The 18099-nt window shown below is 35.3% G+C and overlaps 1 protein-coding gene across 1 annotated transcript in view; it reads left to right on the plus strand.

Annotated features, from left to right (window-relative positions):
• Positions 1–18099, plus strand: part of MAN2A1 (mannosidase alpha class 2A member 1) — a 177007-nt gene that overhangs the window by 26690 nt on the left and 132218 nt on the right. Inside the window, exons 3-4 of the mRNA XM_030817529.1 lie at positions 114–258; positions 13310–13481. Coding sequence (XP_030673389.1) covers positions 114–258; positions 13310–13481 — 317 coding nt within the window. The remainder of the gene's footprint in view (positions 1–113; positions 259–13309; positions 13482–18099) is intronic.

Here is an 18099-nt window from a genome sequence, read left to right on the forward strand (position 1 = left end):
TATAAAATATATATGCAGAGCATAGCAGTGAATAATTTTGAGCAAATATTTACCAACATTAAATTTAAATTAATAATGGTTAAACTTTAATTTTTTTTCTTTTACATTTTTAGATGTTGGATGTTTACAGTCTAATTTCTTTTGACAATCCAGATGGTGGAGTTTGGAAGCAAGGATTTGACATTACTTATGAATCTAATGAATGGGACACTGAACCCCTTCAAGTCTTTGTAGTGCCTCATTCCCATAACGACCCAGGTAAAATTTGCACTTCAAAAAAACAGGAGGTTATTAAGTTCCTTTAGGCCTAAGTCTTTTAATGAGAATGTGGTAGAGGCCACTTCTCAAATTTTTGAGACATTAGTCTCTGACCTTTAACATTAATGTATTCCTTTTATGTGTCATTATGTTTTAGTGTTCTCATTTTGTCAATTTATGTGCCATTCAAGGATAGTATCTGTGCAGTATGAAATAGTAATAAACAAAAAAGAAGGGCTTGCCTTTGGGGACAAAACAGTATATAGTTTTAAGAGACTGCTTGTTCATTTTAGTAACTTTTTGTAAAATATTGCATAGGAGAATTATTTCACGTCTATGAAGTCTACTTTTAGAAAAGGCAGAATACTCATGGGAAAGTTTGAATCTTTAAAATAGAGAAGCAGTATTAAATGTTTTAAGAACCTTGGTGTTGATTGGTTTCAGGCACATACGAATGTCTCAGCTCTCTGTATTTATCAGTGTTCGATGACTTTAGGCAAGTTACTTAATCCCTCTGAGACCAAGTTTTTTCCCTGGTAGAATGAGGATAACAGTATCTGTTTCAATTAGGGTGAAAAGTGAAAGAATCATGTATGGCACAGCAGTAGCTGCTATCATTATTGTTACTGCATATGATGGCGCTTATTTATTGGGGCCACAGATTCCCCCCACCCGACCCCACCCCGCCAAGATGAGGGGAAATTGTTTCAATTATAATGGGACATAGGATTTGATATACATATTTGTTGGTTTGAGTACACAGTCACAGAGAATTTAGTTGCAGCATTTTTTTTTTTTTTTTTTGTGGGGATTGGAGAGGGGGGTGTATTTCCAAAGACTTATTTTGAAAGGAGTGTGTTACTTTTCTTAATATCTCGATTTCATGATTACTGTCAGAAGCACTGGTAACGTAATAATTTGAAGGGTTTTTTCTTTGCTTCCAACATTCATTTATCTTCTACTTACATTTTTTTCCCATTAGTTTATTGGCAGATATTCCTATTTTTCTATTTTGAAGACAACAAAACGTGTTACTTTAGGTCTGGACACATGATTTAGTGAAGCATTTTTTTTGTGCGTGTGTGCTGCTTTTGGATGTGAGAGGTAGTCTGTAAGCTTGGATATTGAAATGCTTGGATTTCTACACTCCTTCAATATTTAGTATGCACTGACATGTAAAATATATGAAATCAATATTCTGGAAATTTGTGATGAGCAGTTACTACACCTCACCTTCTGACTTGATTTCCCTGTCTTTGATCTTAATGTCTTTATCTTTTCCTACATAGTCCTGTTAGTGTTATGTTTTCCTCATATATATTTTAGATTGTCTTTCTCCTTAATCTTAGCCTGTACCTTTTAAATCCAAACTCAGGGAAGGCTGGGCATCATGGAAAGACTTCAGGGATTTGGAGCTAGGCAGAATGAGGCAGGTATCTTGGCTCTGCTGTGTATTGCCTGTGTGTCCTTGGGCACATTGATTTGTGTATGTGTAAAATGGAGATCATACAGGTGGAGTAGCATCTTAAGCCAGGGTTAGTTATAAAGTAATTATAAAAGGTGATGAAAATTACATCTAATCCAAATTTCTTTGCTCTTTATTCACTTGAGTACAGATTAGTATATTTGCATTTAGGGGATGCATATGAAAAACACGTATCTTTGATTACTAGACTCACACTCAGTGAGGTGAGGTGCCACCACTTAATGTAGGATCTAGATGGCTTATGGCACTGCAGATTTTTTTCCTCTATAAATCTCGTAATCACTTGAATATTCAATTATTGAGTGAAATGGTGGCAGAGCCACTTGTAATATGTAAATTGTTCTCCCTTCTCTTTCTGCCAATCATGTTTAGTTTAATTCTTGTTACTTAATTGGGAGAGTGTTGTGATTCCATAGTATAATCTTCCTTGTAGGCTTATAAATATACTTCGAAGTGTGTCTTGTGAGTCTTCCTCGTATGAAGCCCACCTCTTCCCTTTTCTTGATTTTTTAAAAGACCTTTATTCTTTCCCTTTTTCTGCCACTTTTAATTCTCATCAATCTCATTTCTTGTTATTCCATACATGGGCACTTAACTGTAATAATAAAATCTATGGTTTACCAGGCAGAACGCCAAATGTTTTACAAACATTTAGTGCATACCCATGAAAGTTAGTGCCATGATTCACAATGAAGGTGTTACCAGGTTGCACAGCTAACAAGGGGCACCAGAATACTTTGCTGACAATTTACCTGGATCTCCCACTAAAGTAAATTCTAGTGGCAAAGAACATATGCCTCCTATTAAACACACTCTCCTCCTGGCCTAGTTGAACACTTGGCATATAGAATAATTGCCAAATAAATAAGACCTCTTTGACCTTTCTCGAAGCCCCTCCACCGCATACTCATACTGCACGCACACACCTCCATGCTTGCAGGTCTTCGCAGATGTAAACATTTACAGCACTTTTACTTGGTCTCCTCACTAGAATGTTAGCTCATTAAGGGCTAGAACTTTGTTTTATTCACTGCTGTGTTGGGAATGCCTAGAATCATAACTGGCACATAGTACTGAGTCATTAGAGTTTGGTTAAATAAGTTAATGAGCTAATGAATCTGACTCTTCAAACTAGGATGAAACATTTGACTTATTCTTTGGCCTAGGCTTTTCTTTTAAGTTCCCTCCTTCCTGATGGCTACTTATTTCTATTCTTAAAAAAAAAAAAGAACTTATTTAAAGTACTCTTTTGTAATTTTATGTACTAAAAACAGGCAATAATAAGCTCTTTGAGGGCAGGAATTGCCCTTAATTTTTAGATTTTTTTTGTTAGTTTGCATTACTATTCCTGCTTAGTAGGTCATCTTCTGAGTAGACATCCCTAATAAGTATTCCTGACTATAATCTATGTTGGTATCCTAGTAACTATAGCTGAATCTTTTTGTCATAGTAAAAGCTGTTAATGACCCTGACTCTCAAACCCTTCTCCACTTGGAAAAAATAATTGTCAGAAACAAACCTTTTAAAACTACAGTGATTTTTGCTGTCAAGCAAAATGCTATAGAGAAGAATCCACTGACTTAATAATTTTCACTATTCTTTAACAAAAGTAAAATATTGACAAACTAAATTATTCTGTGAAAAACTGAATTAGTCACATCATGAAAAGCCGTTCTTTTTAATAGAGAAAAAAAAGTGTGTTCACGTACACTCCAAGTCAAAATGTGACTTTGTAATGGGAAATCTTTGTATAATACTCCTAAATGAATGTGCAATTAGGCATTGTTCTTTCTAAATGAGATTTATAGAGATTTGTTTGCATTTTCTGCAGCAACAATTTAAAACAAGCTTTAGCATAGTAGTTTGTTTCATCGGTGGATTTTTGTCTATTGGGAATAGAAATATTTGAAATAGATTTTTAAAAATTTTCTGCATTTAGTTCCCCAACTTTGTGAATTTATGTTGCTATGTTTTTCTATATATAGATATTTTTCTTTTTGGACTGAGTTGGTAATATCTCTCAAGAGAAGGTAAATTTCAAAATACGTTTGTATTTTAATAAAATTCCAAATTATGTTACAGTCTGTGAAAAGGTGTAACAATTGTCATAAAATATTTAAGTGTTTTACATGAGTAAAAACCGAATTGGAAAAGAATTGTGAGGTAAATGCTGATAACTTTGTACTGTTATGCTTTTGAAAGTTTTGAATCATAGACCGTGAAATTAAATGTTAGTTGATTGATACATGTTCATGTTGTATTTAATAAGCTGATTAAAACACAATTACAGCACCTTTGTATCTACAATCTTAATTCTTTGCTTCCCACTAGTTAAACTGCTGAAATATTTGGTTAGTTTTACTTCAAAGAAGTCACAGTGTGTGGAGAGAAGATAAGGTATACTAAATGGAAGGTTGGATAGCATATTGTTAGTTAAGCAATTTGTGAAATGAACATTAGAAAATAATCCCTCTTGTGGTATGACTCTAAAATAGTAGGAAGACCTAGGCCCAAGAGTTAACACTGGAAAATAATTTTCTTTTGTACATTTGCAATTCTTTTTAGAACTTTTTATTGACTCAGAGGGCGATTAGGACTTTTTGCTTTTTTGTGTGTGTAAAATTAAGAAACAGATGTTTGCATTTAGTATTATGATAATTATGTATCCTCTAAAAAAGTTTGTAAAAAAAAGAATAAAAACATGAGGAAATCAGTGTAATAATTTTCAAATCTTTCTATTCAAATACTTTCAAGTATAGTTAGAATTTGAAAACAGTTCTGGTCAGCCATAGTTGGCTAATGTCTCTATCGGGGGTGGCCAATCTTTTGGCTTCCCTGGGCCACATTGGAAGAAAAATGGTCTTGGGCCACACATAAAATACACTAACACTGACAATAGGTGATGAGCTAAAAAATAAAATCGCAAAAAAGTTTCATAACATTTTAAGAAAGTTTACAAATTCATGTTGAGATGCATTCAAAGCCATCCTGGGCCACATGCAGCCCGTGGGTTGCAGGTTGGACAAACTTGATGAGAGGTGGTGGAGACTTATAAGTCTGGTTGCTAAAGGAACTTTACTGATCAGAATGAGATGGTCATTGGAAGGAGAAGTTGTATGTGAACACTGTTCGGAGAGTACTTTATTTGGTTTAGCTACTGCACGATAAAGTGGATTGTTTGATTTTGGCTGCCATGATGGGAAATTTTAGTTTCTGGAGCTAAAATCGTATGCGGAACAACTGAGATCTGGCATTTATTGCCTGTACCGCATCAGGGGAGTGGCAGGTCTTTGTTATTTTTTACTTTGTGTAATTCTTTAAACCTGAAAAGTGGTAAGTTAAGCCACATTTAACAGGTGAGGGCAGCGAGGCTAAGTTAGGGTAATTTGTTCAAAGTCAGTTAATTTAATTATAAATTCTCAGAGGTTGGTGAATTGAAGCTCAGGATTGCCTGATTGTAAAATCTGTTTTTTCCATTTACCTCTTTTTGTTGCCTCTTAAGATACTTTATTTAGTTCAAATTATTCTATTTCTTTTCTTCTTGTGTTGTAGGCATTAGCCAATTTAACACATTTATCTGGACTTTGGATTGTTAATAGGGTTGTCAGATTTAGCAGACAAAAATATAGAATGCTCAGTTAATCTTGAATTTTCAATAACAATGAATGGTTTGTGTGTGTGTGTGTGTGTTTGTGTGTCCCAAATATCACATGCAGCATGCTTATACTAAACATTTATTTGTTGTTTATCTGACAACAAATTGGCTGTGCATTTTATCTGACAACCTTGTTAAGAAAACTGTAGCACTTAAGAGTTAAACGGCTCTATATGGCTATCTAGAATTCTGTTTTTAGAGATCTCTAAAATACATGTATTGAGATTCTGTTTTAGAGGAAGAATAGATGGTTTCGTCTCTCATTGGACTTTATTCTTTGAGGAGCACATATGTTAAGCAGCTGCTGAGAAATGTAGATGATCATTAAATAGCTCTTCTTTCTCCTCAGTTTCAGTTACCTTTGTCTGTCTTTCAAGCCTGGGTGCTTGAAAACTCTCCAGTGCCCTGGTAATACAAATAATTACTAACACTTAGGGAATTATTATGTTCTGTGCACTATTCTAGGCATTTTACATATATCACATCCATTACTCCTTTCAGCAACTTTATGACAGAGTCTGTAATTACCCTCACTTCATAGATGTGGGAGAAGTGGCAGGAGAGAGCATAAGTGATCTGTTCGTGGCAGGACTAGGTTTGAAATCAAGTGATCTTTTTCCAGAACCAGTACTTGTAACAGTTTTTAATATGTTGCCTTTTTTGGTTAATTCTTCTAGAACCACAGGCTGAGCATATAGGAGGGAAGTCTTTTAAGTATTTCCAAGCCGAATGTCAACTACTTTAGTATTATTAATCATAAAAAAGATTTTTTTCAGCTATCTTGCGAAAGTGGATGTCTCACTGCACTATCTCCTATCCTTCTTTTCCTTCTGATTTTTCTGGTTTATCTTTATTGAAATGAATGTCTCTGTCCCTAAATACTATATTAGTACATGAGATAGTGGTTTTCCTCATTGCCACATTTTCTACAATTAGAAAGTGATTTACAAGCAATATTTTCCAGCTTTTGTTTTGTTTTGTTTTGTTTTTTGAGATGGAGTCTTGCTCTGTTGCCCAGGCTGGAGTGCAGTGGTGCGATCTCAGTTCACTGCAACGTCTGCCTCCCAGGTTCAAGCAATTCTCCTGCCTCAGCCACCTGAGTAGCTGGGATTACAGGCACACACCACAGTGCCTGGCTAATTTTTTTGTATTTTTAGTAGAGATGGGGTTTCACCATGTTGGTCAGGCTGGTCTTGAACTCCTGACCTCAAGTGATCCGTCCGCCTTGGCCTCCCAAAATGCTAGGATTACAGACTTAAGCCACCGTACCTAGCAATATTTTCCAGTTTTTAAGTTGGTTTCTTTTAGAGACTGTGATAATTTGCCCAGTATTTGTCTAAAGCTAAGTAGCCCCCTCGTGTACCCTAAGAGTAACCCACCAAAGAAAGTCACTTTTCTTTCTAACAGTGTCGGTCATATTTTAAACAGTTTTCTCATTATTTCAAATAACCAAGCTCTGTTTGGGGAAGACTTACTATGCCTGAAGTATTGTCAGTCAGTGTTAGATGCTCATAGATGGGATCATTAATAAGGGAGGGGAGAAGCTTTAGCACGGATTTAGAAATTATCTTGGAGTTTGATCACGCAATTGCAGTTATGAGAAAACAAAGTATGCAGGTCTTCTAAGGGGCACTTAGAAAAGCAATGTAATAAGGGGTCACAGTTGGACATTGTACGTATACAGCTGCAGGATGAACAAAACGCCTGCTGTCCTAACAGTAATACAAATAGGTTCCTCTGGTGTGGGGTAAAATTTCCAGTGACAGCATCTTCATATGGATTCAAAAAATGATCTCTCTGAAACAACTTCATTGAATTAAAGCTGATTTGCTTAGAAAACTATTAAATGACACTGAATCAACTGGGAAAAACAGGTTAGATTATTTTGGAAACCTGGGTTCAAAAGCATTTAGAGGCATCAGCAGGTTTCTAGGTTTTCCAAGTCTCATAGGTCTCTGGAAGCCTCAGCTTCATCTGTGACTGTCTTCTTACCCTCTCTTGGAAACTTAGTCGATTACTAAGTTCTCTTCATTTCGTCTCCTTGACCTCTTATTTCCCTCTGTTTATTTCCACTGCAGTCCATAACCATTTTTTATAGAATTTTTCAGTGGTCTCATTTTCTGTTTCTCTGCTTCTACTTTGCCTTTTTAGTCCTCGCACTCTTAGTACAGTTATTTTTGAAAGCACAGGTCAAAAAACCCTCACGTCCTCCCTCCAAAGTTCTCTGTAAGAAACAGGAATACTTTAGAAGGTTTTCAATAATCTGTCTCCCACTTCTATTTTTATATTTATTTCTCACCATATTTGCATCATGTACCCGGCAATGCAGCCATACCCAACTTCCTGTCTTTTCCATATGCTCTTCCCTCTATTTGGAACTACCACCCTTTTTCTCTCTCCAGATGATGACTAATCTAAGAATCTTTCTTCTTTTCTTTTGGTAAGACTTTACCATTTCTTTATTTCCATGGCATTTTGTTCATATTTTCACTGTAGAATCTGTTTTCATTTAGCTTTGCTTTATTGCTTTGCCCTTATTAGATGCAAGGTACGTGTTTGAATGAATAAATCAGAACGTTAATTAAAACTCTTTCACAGTTTATCAGGGAGGAAAAGCAGGCTTAACTTATAATAGAAATGTTGGAATTAAAATTAATCAGCAGCATATTTGAGTAATAGTAATACCATTTAAGATTGTATGTTACCCCATAAGTATATGACTAGAAGTTACAGTTGAATATTGAAGGATTAACGAGTGATGGAAGAAACCTGTTCATCATTTTGTCATAGAAAATAACTTAATTACTAGATGAGAACAATAAACACTGAGGATTCTGAAAGGAGGGAGAGAGGGAAGGGGGAAAGGGTTGAAAAACTACCTGTTGGGTATTATGTTCACTATTTGGGTGATGGGATCAATAGAAGCCCAAACCTCAACATCATGCAATATACCCATGGAAAAAACCTGCAAATATACCTCTTGAATCTAAAATTAAAAAAAAGAAAATAAGTTATTAGATCAAAGGATATTTATGTTTCTAATGAACTTTATTTTAAAATTTGAGAATATTTATCACATTGAAATGGAAAAAAAATCTTGAGGCTTAAGTTGCATGTGTTAATTGTTTATTACCAATGTATTGTTTATCTAGATATAATTATTTTTTATTCAAAAACTTTTCATGTTTTCCTGAAGGTTGGTGCTTATTTAACTTTTGAGTGGAATTAATATACTTTAAAAAAATCATTATTAATAAAAATAAAAAGAAAAGAAAAAATCATTATTATAGCAATCAAAACCATAGCAGTGTAACAGTGCTTTGTGGAGCGGGGTACCTTCTTAGGGATGGGTGTTTTAATCATCTTAGGGCTGACAGATCCTCTTAAAATGTAAATATTTTGGAAACTTAAAGATAATGGACAATGATTATTAGGTATAGAATCAGAACAGAGAGTGAACATATTAAAGCTAATAGTGTTGTATTATTTTATCTTTAGTTTCATTTCTAGTTGAAGTAATAAATTTGCATTTGTACTTTTTTCCCAGTCCTTTTGGCTATACCTTTCATTCATCTTATCAAGTACTTATTGAACTCTTGCTCTTATATGTTTGCAGTAGATACTAGATTAAGTTTGAGTGGTATGTGTGCTGAGGCCTGCTTCTAAAATTTGCAGAATCTGGGGCAAAGTACACAGAGGCCCGCATACCCTGTATTTAAACATTTAAAAGTTACACATCAAAGTAATAAATTACTAAAGAAAAATAGGCCTTCTCCTCTTGCCTGGAGAAATAGCTCAGTGATCTAGAAGACCAAATGTAGGTTTAGATTGCTGTAGCTCTAGTTCCCCACTGGAATATGGTGGTGTGTATGGGGAGAGCCAACCTGTGGGGCAGGCCAGCTGCCTTCTCCTCCCAGGCCTGGCCCTGTCCCAAACCAGGAAGGACCTTGCCTGAAGAGATCCTGGTGCCAGGTCTACACCCCTACAAACTACAGCCTCTTGGTCACTGTTTAGGGTAGAGAGGGTCCCATTTGTTAGGGTTAAGTGCCCTGATGGGGAAAGACTTATAAGAGTCCCAGGAGGCTTCCAGTTTGGGGCTGTTTAGACAGATTTCTGGACGCTGGTACTCAGAAGGGCAGGGCAGACTCTGGGTCAGTTTGTCCTGTGGATTAATCCAGTTGAAAGGGGTGTAGTCAGAAGAATAGGGAGGTCCTTCTAGAGTCCAGGGCTCAGGGCCAGGTAACTCTTGCCCACATCCTCATGGTGGTACTTAGTGTATGCCCTTGAACCAAATAAAACTAAATGTTCCTGAAGAGCATCAGAACTCCACATAGTCTCTAGATTTCCAACCTATGGCTGAGAGCTCAAAATTTTAAAAATAAATTGTGATTTGTCTGTGAACAGTTACTAGGTGCTTAATTGTTCATGAACATTGAATGTAGACAATAGAGTTTCCAGCTTTATTAGCTTTTTTTATTTTAGAACTTAAAAAAAATTAAATAGTGGTATTGAATTTGGGTTTATGCCTGCTTTGTGGAACTTGTAATTATGCACTCTGTTTTAAATATTTCCCTACTTTTTAAAAATAGCTATTAGCTTTTTTATGGGTGGTAATAGTGTTAGAATGGAAAAGAATAAATTGAAAGGTATTCTTAATGCTGTTCTAGCCCTGGTTCAATTTTCAAGTATATTCAACAGAAAGAAAAAAAGCTGTGAATTGACCACTTAAGTAAATCAGTTTGCAACTCAGTGTCCTGAGATTATTAAATCCAGAGGTAGGAATATAAATTTTATGTCATGAAAATTCATCCCCTACCACTTTTTATAAAATACTATATTTCTGGTTGGTCTCATGTTAATATACAATTGTAGTTTTTACAGTAATTTAGAAAACGAAAGAACCAATTCAGTGTAAAAGGGAATACTTGATTACTCTATTGTATAAGAGCAATAAAAGCTAATTTACTGTTATATTACTCAGTACTGAAAGCTGCAAGAGGCTATCTTTCAGTTCATTCTTCATTAATTATGCTGTATGGTGGTGATATCAGTGTGAGTTTTATGGAAGGCTTTCAGGTTGACATCTCTGAGCTTGTATTTTGGCTCACGTGAATGTCTTTACCATATTTTCCTCGTGATTGTTGAGGGGTGAATGAAGTGTTGAAGGCAAAATGGACTAATCAATCACTGATTCCTCTATGAAAACTCCCGTGATAAACTCTTTTTTGAAATGGCCTTAGTTCATTCATCACAGATTATAACTATTGAAAATAAATAGTTGTGCTTAATAAAAAACACACAAAAAACTTTTACTTATCAGTCTTCATAAAGACTAACCCTTAAAAATTTGCCTTTTATGCTAGATTACTGGAGTTTTATTATCAATTTAATTTGGAGGCATTTCACTATTTATAGTTCTTTAGCTACTAGCCAGATAATTAGGAATTAGTTTGAACCTTTAAATTTAGGTAAAAGATATTATGTGATATCTTAAAGACGATAATTCTAATAGAACCATTTCATTTACATGGTCGTTGTTGCACGTGTATAATAAAAGCATGGTACAGAAATAGATTTACTTATGTACATTTGAATTTAGCTCAGTTTTGCAATATGTAGGTAGAGGATATTCAGTTAAATATTATGTTGATATTTGATAAAATAAATTCTTCCCATACTGCAATCTTTATTTCTTGGATGGTAATGACGCTGATTTGTTCTAGGGCTGAATAAGTTTGCTAGGGCTGCCATAGCAAAGTACCAGACTAAGTGGCTTAAACAACAGAAATTTGTTTTTTCACAGTTCTGGAGGCTAGAAGTCCAAGATCAAGGTGTAGGCAGGGTTGATTTCTTTTGAGGTCAGCTCTCCTTGGCTTGTTGATGGCTGTCTTCTCCTTGTGTTTCTGCATGGTCTTCCTTGTGTATCTGTGTTCTAATCTTTTGTTATAAGTACATCAATAGTCATATAGGATTAGGGCCTATCTTCGTGACTTCATTTTACCTTAATTACCTCTTTAAAGACCTGTCTCCAAATACAGTCACATTCTGAGGTGGTGAGACTTCAGCATATGACACAGATCTGTCCATAACAAGGGCATAGAGTGAATTCAGTGCAGACTGAAATTTTGGGTAACCAATATATGTTTAAGATGTGGAGCAGTTTATAAAAGTGTTTTAATTGTATACTTTACAAATTGGGTGTTCAGAATATTTTTTATTTCCCCTTTACCTAATTTGATTGTACAGATGTGGGAAAGGGCAGTTAAAGACTGATGATGATATCAGTTCTGAGCACTTGATGTTTTTTAACGTGGTGGTGTTGGTATGGTCATCAGGGAGTTAGGGCATCCGGGTTGGTTGAGCTTTCTGGACTATTCCCTGGGAATCCAGAGGTGGATTGTGGCTCAGTGCTCTGAGGGCAGTGCTCCAGGTTAGTACTTTGGTGAAGCTAGGTGGAATTCTTTGCAGACCACCATTTCATGAAATATCTTTGAGGTTTTAAAAATAGACACAGGCTTTTTTAGTTAAATGTGGAAAAATTGAAGTATCCAGGAAGTGTTCTTTGGTGCCAAATCAGGTTAAAAGTGCCCCAGATCAAGAAAGTCCTGTAAAGACTATTTGACATTGTTTTTCTGTTTGGCCCATAGCTTCATACGTGCCACATTGTAGGTGCTCAGTAAATAATTGTAGGATAAATGAGTAGATTTCAGTTAAAGCAAGAGGAATAAATAAGTCATAGCTGCAGTGCTCTTTTCAAAAGCTCATATTCACATTGTCAGAATAGTTTTGTCTTCTCTGCCCTGGCAGGCTTTCATTTTTTATTTATTTATTTATTTTTGCCAGCAAATATAGTATACATATTAATTTAACTGTATACAGATAAGAAACAGCCATTTGGACCCCCTTACTCTTTAATTCTCTCACATGTAAGTTTGGAAACAATAGACCAATAGTTCAGCTTGGATATATAGAAACTTCTCCCTATAAGATTTTTTAGATGGGAACAGGTTATTATTTTGGGGGTCTACTTTGCCTGCCACCAGTAGATGGAATTGGTGGCTGTGTACGCTTTTGCTTGGCCGTTTTAGTAGTCTGCCTTATGGCGCTATGTTTCCACCTGTTGGTGTTAAAAATATTTCTTATAGCCAAATTGCAACTATCTGTAGATAAAATTTCCGGGATATTTGGAAAGTATAGGAAAAAAGAGGAGAACCAAGCTGTCAACATCTACAATTCTCTTTTTGAAAAATTTTACCTATATGCATTCGCATTTGTTGTTTGATTAGTGTTACTTTGTGCTTCTAAGGAATTGAATAATGAGCAGCTTTTGGGAACAAATGCCTGTATTTTGCAGAATTCTACTTCTCAGTGTTCATATTTATGCTGTAATTACCTTATTGGTCTGCTGCAAGCTTTTAGGTATAGTTTATACTTGCGATCTCTTTTTTCTTAGTTTAACTTATTTAATGGGTGAAGAATTTTAGATGTGGCATGAGAAGAGGATAAAATTTGGATCCCCTGTTAGGAGTACTGCCAACTTGTTAACACTGTTTAGATTTTTAAAATTGAAAAAATGTTCATTAAACTAGAGATAAAAAATTGAATTAGATACTATAATTGTTAAGATATAAATAACTGCTTTTTGGCCTTAGGTCATCTATCTTATTTTTCTCATTTCTATCTGAATTTGTGCAGTTTTCACGAGTGTTTTCATTGTTTTAATATTAGTGGGTTTCTGAGTCCCATGACAACTAAAATGGAGTTTCATTAATTGAAAACACCTGTTAATTTTAAAAATATGTCTATGAGTGAAACTTCTGAGGATGTCCAAAGTAATGCAATGGAATGTGACTGAGTTGAAATCAACCATACGAATTAGACCTTTGTGGTATATTTGTGTCTTGATTTAGGTTGGTTGAAGACTTTCAATGACTACTTTAGAGACAAGACTCAGTATATTTTTAATAACATGGTCCTAAAGCTGAAAGAAGACTCACGGAGGAAGTTTATTTGGTCTGAGATCTCTTACCTTTCAAAGTGGTGGGATATTATAGATATTCAGAAGAAGGATGCTGTTAAAAGGTTTGTTTTAAAACTTTTTTGGAATTTGATAATATTAAAGCTTAATTGTACAATGAACTAAGTATTGAATTTTTAGATGGTGAAAATTCTTAGCTTTATATCTGAAACTTATATTTCTTCACATACCATTTTCATTGATTTTGGTTCATCTCTGAAAAAGCCATTTGAAACTTTTCCATTTAAATCCTGTGTTCCACTGGAAGCAGTGGCTTACTGCTGTAATCCCAGCACATTGGGAGGCTGAGGTGGGCGGATCCCTTGAGGGCAGGAGTTCAACACCACCCTGGCCAACGTGGTGAAACCTTGTCTCTACTAAAAATACAAAAAAATTAGCCAGGTATGGTGGCTCACGCCTAATTCCAGCTACTCGGGAGGCTCAGGCACGAGAATGCTTGGACCCAGGAGGCAGAGGGTTGTAGTGAGCCAAGATAGTGCCACTGCACTCCAGCCTGGGTGACAGTGCGAGACTCTGCCTTGGGGGAAAAAAATCCTATGTTCCAACTTTGTCCCACAAATGGAATTACTAGGTCAAAGTGGCTTAATAGTTTAAAAGTTTTTTTTAAGCATATTATTAAAGTGACTCCTGTATAGTTTGTTTCAATGTATATTTCAATCTTCCATACAGAAAGTATCAATTTATTTGCTTTTTAGTCAGCAATATAATTTTTGAAATTGTTGGCCAATTTGATGGTTGAAAAATTTCATTTTAATTTTTATTGGTAACAGTGTTGCATATTTTCTCATACAGGTTAAGATTTTTGTGACTTGCTTATTGTACTTTTTCTTACTGATTTGTAGGAGTATTTATATACACATATTCCTTAACTCGTATTTTTCCTCAAATATTTATTTTCATCTTTTAGTGTTTGATATACAAAATTTTAACACATTTATCTACTCAAATCTATTATTCTGTTTTCTTTAGATACTGCTTTTGCTGTCATGTTTTAAAAAGTTTTCTCCAATCTAGAGGTCAAATAAATAGTGCTTTTTTTCTTCCTAATTTCATTTTTTACCATTCACTTTTTAAAAAACTGATTTTAAAAAAATTATGTTACGTTGGGAGGTTTTCTGATCTCCGTGTATCCCCTGGAGTTAAGAATTATCTTATAATGAATTGTTTAATTTATTTAATGTAACTTGTACAGCACTTATTGTGTTAGTCCCTGTTCTAAGCACTTTACAAATTGTAACTAATAATCTTCTAAACAATTCTGTGAAATAGGTACAATTGTTATCCTTGTTTTACACATCAGGACACTGACTCGTCCAGGGTCACAGGGCAGCCTGGCATTCCGTGTGCTCCAGGCTGTCCAGCTCCAGAGGCTGCCTCCTTTGCACACTGCGCCATCCTGCCTTCCCAAGATTGAATTAGTCTATCCTTTTCTAGTGATTTGAAGTGCAATCTTTATTATATTTAAATATGCATTAGTTCCTGGGCATTTTGACCTGTTTCATGGACTTTCCTGTTTGACTGTAATTGTTGTGCCTTTATAATATATTTCATTAACTGACAGTTGAAGTTCCCTCTCGTCTTTTTGTTTTTAATATTTTTAGGTATTATGGATACATAATAGTTGTACATGTTTATGGGGTACCTCTGGTATTTTAATATAAGCATATAATATATAATCGAATCAGGGTCATTGGGATATCTGTCACCTCAAACATTTATCATTTTTTTGTGTTAGGAACATTGGAATTCTCCTCTTTTAGTTATGTTGAAATATATGATACATTATTCTTAACAGTATTAAAAAGTTCTTTCAATGAGTGAACATTTAATTTTCCCAAAGTGCTTTGTAATTAATTTGTTAAATTCTTCGTACTCCATCAAAAAAGTAATCTCTTTGGATTTTGATGAAAATTGATGTAAACATTTAAAGATAATTTGGGGAGAATTGAGTTTTTATAATTTCCATTGGAGTTTGTTTTTTTTTTTTTTTTTCCCCTTCTGATAGGAGGCTTAAAATGCTTACAGGTTTGACTAGGAAGGTACTTTAAGTGAAGGGTATATTTTCTACCGGTACTGGGATTAATTAACTACCTCATCCAAAGGGGCTAGCCACATCCACTCTAGCCATATGCTGCCAGTGGAACCAGAGTTGTCAGGATATCCCTCCAGTTACTCAAGACAAGCTAGAATTCCAAAATATTATGTAAAATACCTAGAGTTTTTACATTGAAATGTTAGCTATTAATTTAGATTAATATACCAGGATATGCACACATGTGCATGCATAAACACACACACACGCACACACACACACACACACAGTGCCAAACAGATCACATCAGCATTTCTGAATCTGTAGTTTAGATATACTAGTTTGCAACCTTTTAAACATTAATAACTGTCCTGTAAAACCACATAAGCGTTGGTATTTGTTTTATAAAGGCAATTTTTTGATTAAGTTTTAAATTTTTTGCGAAGTGCAGTGGCTAATGGCTATAATCTCAGTAACTTGGGAGGCTGAGGTAGGAGGATCAATTGAGCCCAAGAATTAGAGGCTACAGTGAGCTGTGATCATGCCCCTGCACTCCAGCCTGGGTGACTGGGCAAGACCTCAACTCTAAAAAAAAAATTTTTTTTTAGGTCTTTAGGTCTTACCTTACTTCTTGAGCATGAACAATATTTCGTATTTTCTAAGAAAATAATTTTATAGGTACTCAGATTGTTTCTGATTTTAAGAATTTATCCCATCTGTAGTTATTTTTACTTTTTTGTTACTTCTTTTGGGAATCTGATTTTTTTCTTCATTTTGATTTACTTAATTTTGTTGGTTTTTGCCCACCTTACTCTCCTAGAACCTATTTATAGTTTACCAATTTTTACTCTTGACCTATCTGCTTTCATCTTTCCTAATTCCTTCTACTCACTTTCACTAAGGCTAAATGAGCCAGTCCGCTTAATAGGTTCATCTGTGTGTTTACCTCTTAGCAATAGTCTGACTGGCTTTTATGTTTTTATATGCTATTTTCTTATTATTGTATTTTTTCCTAAATATTAATTACTACTGTTTTCTTTTTGACTGAAGTATGTTAGAAAAATAATTTTCAATTTGCAAGTGCTATTTTTTCCAGTTATACTTTATTATAAACTAGCTTTAATGTCTTATGGCCATAGAATATGGACCGTATACTCTTCTTTTTTTTTGTTTTTTTTTGAGACTGAGTCTCGCTCTGTCACCCAGGCTGAAGTGCAGTGGCGTGATCTCAGCTCACTGCAACCTCTGCCTCCCAGGTTCAAGTGGTTCTCCTCCTTCGGTCTCCCGAGTAGCTGGGATTACAGGCACCCGCCACCATGCCTGGCTAATTTTTGCATTTTTAGTAAAGACGGGGTTTTACCATGTTGGCCAGGCTGGTCTTGAACTCATGACACCTGCCTTGAACTCTGGTCTTGAACTCTTGAACACCTGCCTTGGCCTCCCAAAGTGCTGGGGTCACAGGCATGAGCCACTGTCCCTGGCCTGTACACTTTTTATTCTTTAGAGTTTTTTGAATTTTTTTTTTTTTTGTGTGTGACTTAATGTGTAATCAGTGTTGATGAAGCTTCTACTGGTGTTTGAAAAGGTGGGGTTTGTAGAATACAGAGTTTGGTATCTGCTAATTCAGTATTTTACAATTGCTAATTTTATCTTCGTACAGTCAGTTTTGCTGTCATATTGCGTACACATTCTTAAAAATCATGTTATGCAAAATGGTGCAATATTAAACCCAGGGCTCATGAAAAAGTATAGTTAGAGCATAGCAGTCTAAAACTTCATTAGTGATGTAGACACACACACAACATGGAAACCAAATAAAGATGCTAATCCAGTTGTACCTGTGTTAAATTGGTTAAAAAATGCATAAATAAATATGTCGGTTTACCTTGAAAAAGGCCTAAAGTTTGATTGTGGAAGAGTGTATTGGAAGGAATATAGATTTGAGTTATTACTGAGAAGTGATGGCAAGTAGGTTAGCTGAAATCTATTGGAAAGTTGAATGCAGATGTGGATGACTGTGGCTCATAACCCTTGATGAACTGAGGGAGCTGGTAGATGTTTGAGGTGTGTGCGTGTGCCTTGTGCATTCCTTATACAGCTTTGTTCAGCTGAGTGAAGTTTTGTACCTTCATCTAATGTTTCTTGGAGACTAAATTGTGCATAGCAAGGCAAAATTTATTTCCTCATGTAATCAATCACCTGGGAACTCATTCCCATTTTTAAAACAAGTGTTTATAGCAGAACTGACTGTACTTATTTTGTGCTACTGTTCCCCATCAGCTTTTATTTTTTGAGTATTTTATGTTTGTTTGTTTGTTTGTTTGTTTTCCATTCTTGCCTGATCTTTTTTGGCTTCTGTTTTAGCTCATTCATTCATTCAACAGACACTTCCCGAACATCTACTGTGGGGCAGGGACTGCAAGGTGGGCCCTCCTAGGCTAAGATTTATTTTTCTTCATTGTAAACTGTATGTATCATCATTGACACCATCTTTTCTCCTTTTTATAATTAATACTGTTATACTACCACTCTTTTGTTGCTCGTTTGCTTGAGTTTGCTGTCCTTTTTACTTGAAGGACAGTCAGCTTGGTGGTTCTAAAGGCTGGGAACTGGGACCAGGCTGCCTAGAT

This window comes from Nomascus leucogenys, chromosome 2 (genome assembly GCF_006542625.1).
Source record: "Nomascus leucogenys isolate Asia chromosome 2, Asia_NLE_v1, whole genome shotgun sequence".
Classification (NCBI taxonomy): Eukaryota; Metazoa; Chordata; class Mammalia; order Primates; family Hylobatidae; genus Nomascus; species Nomascus leucogenys.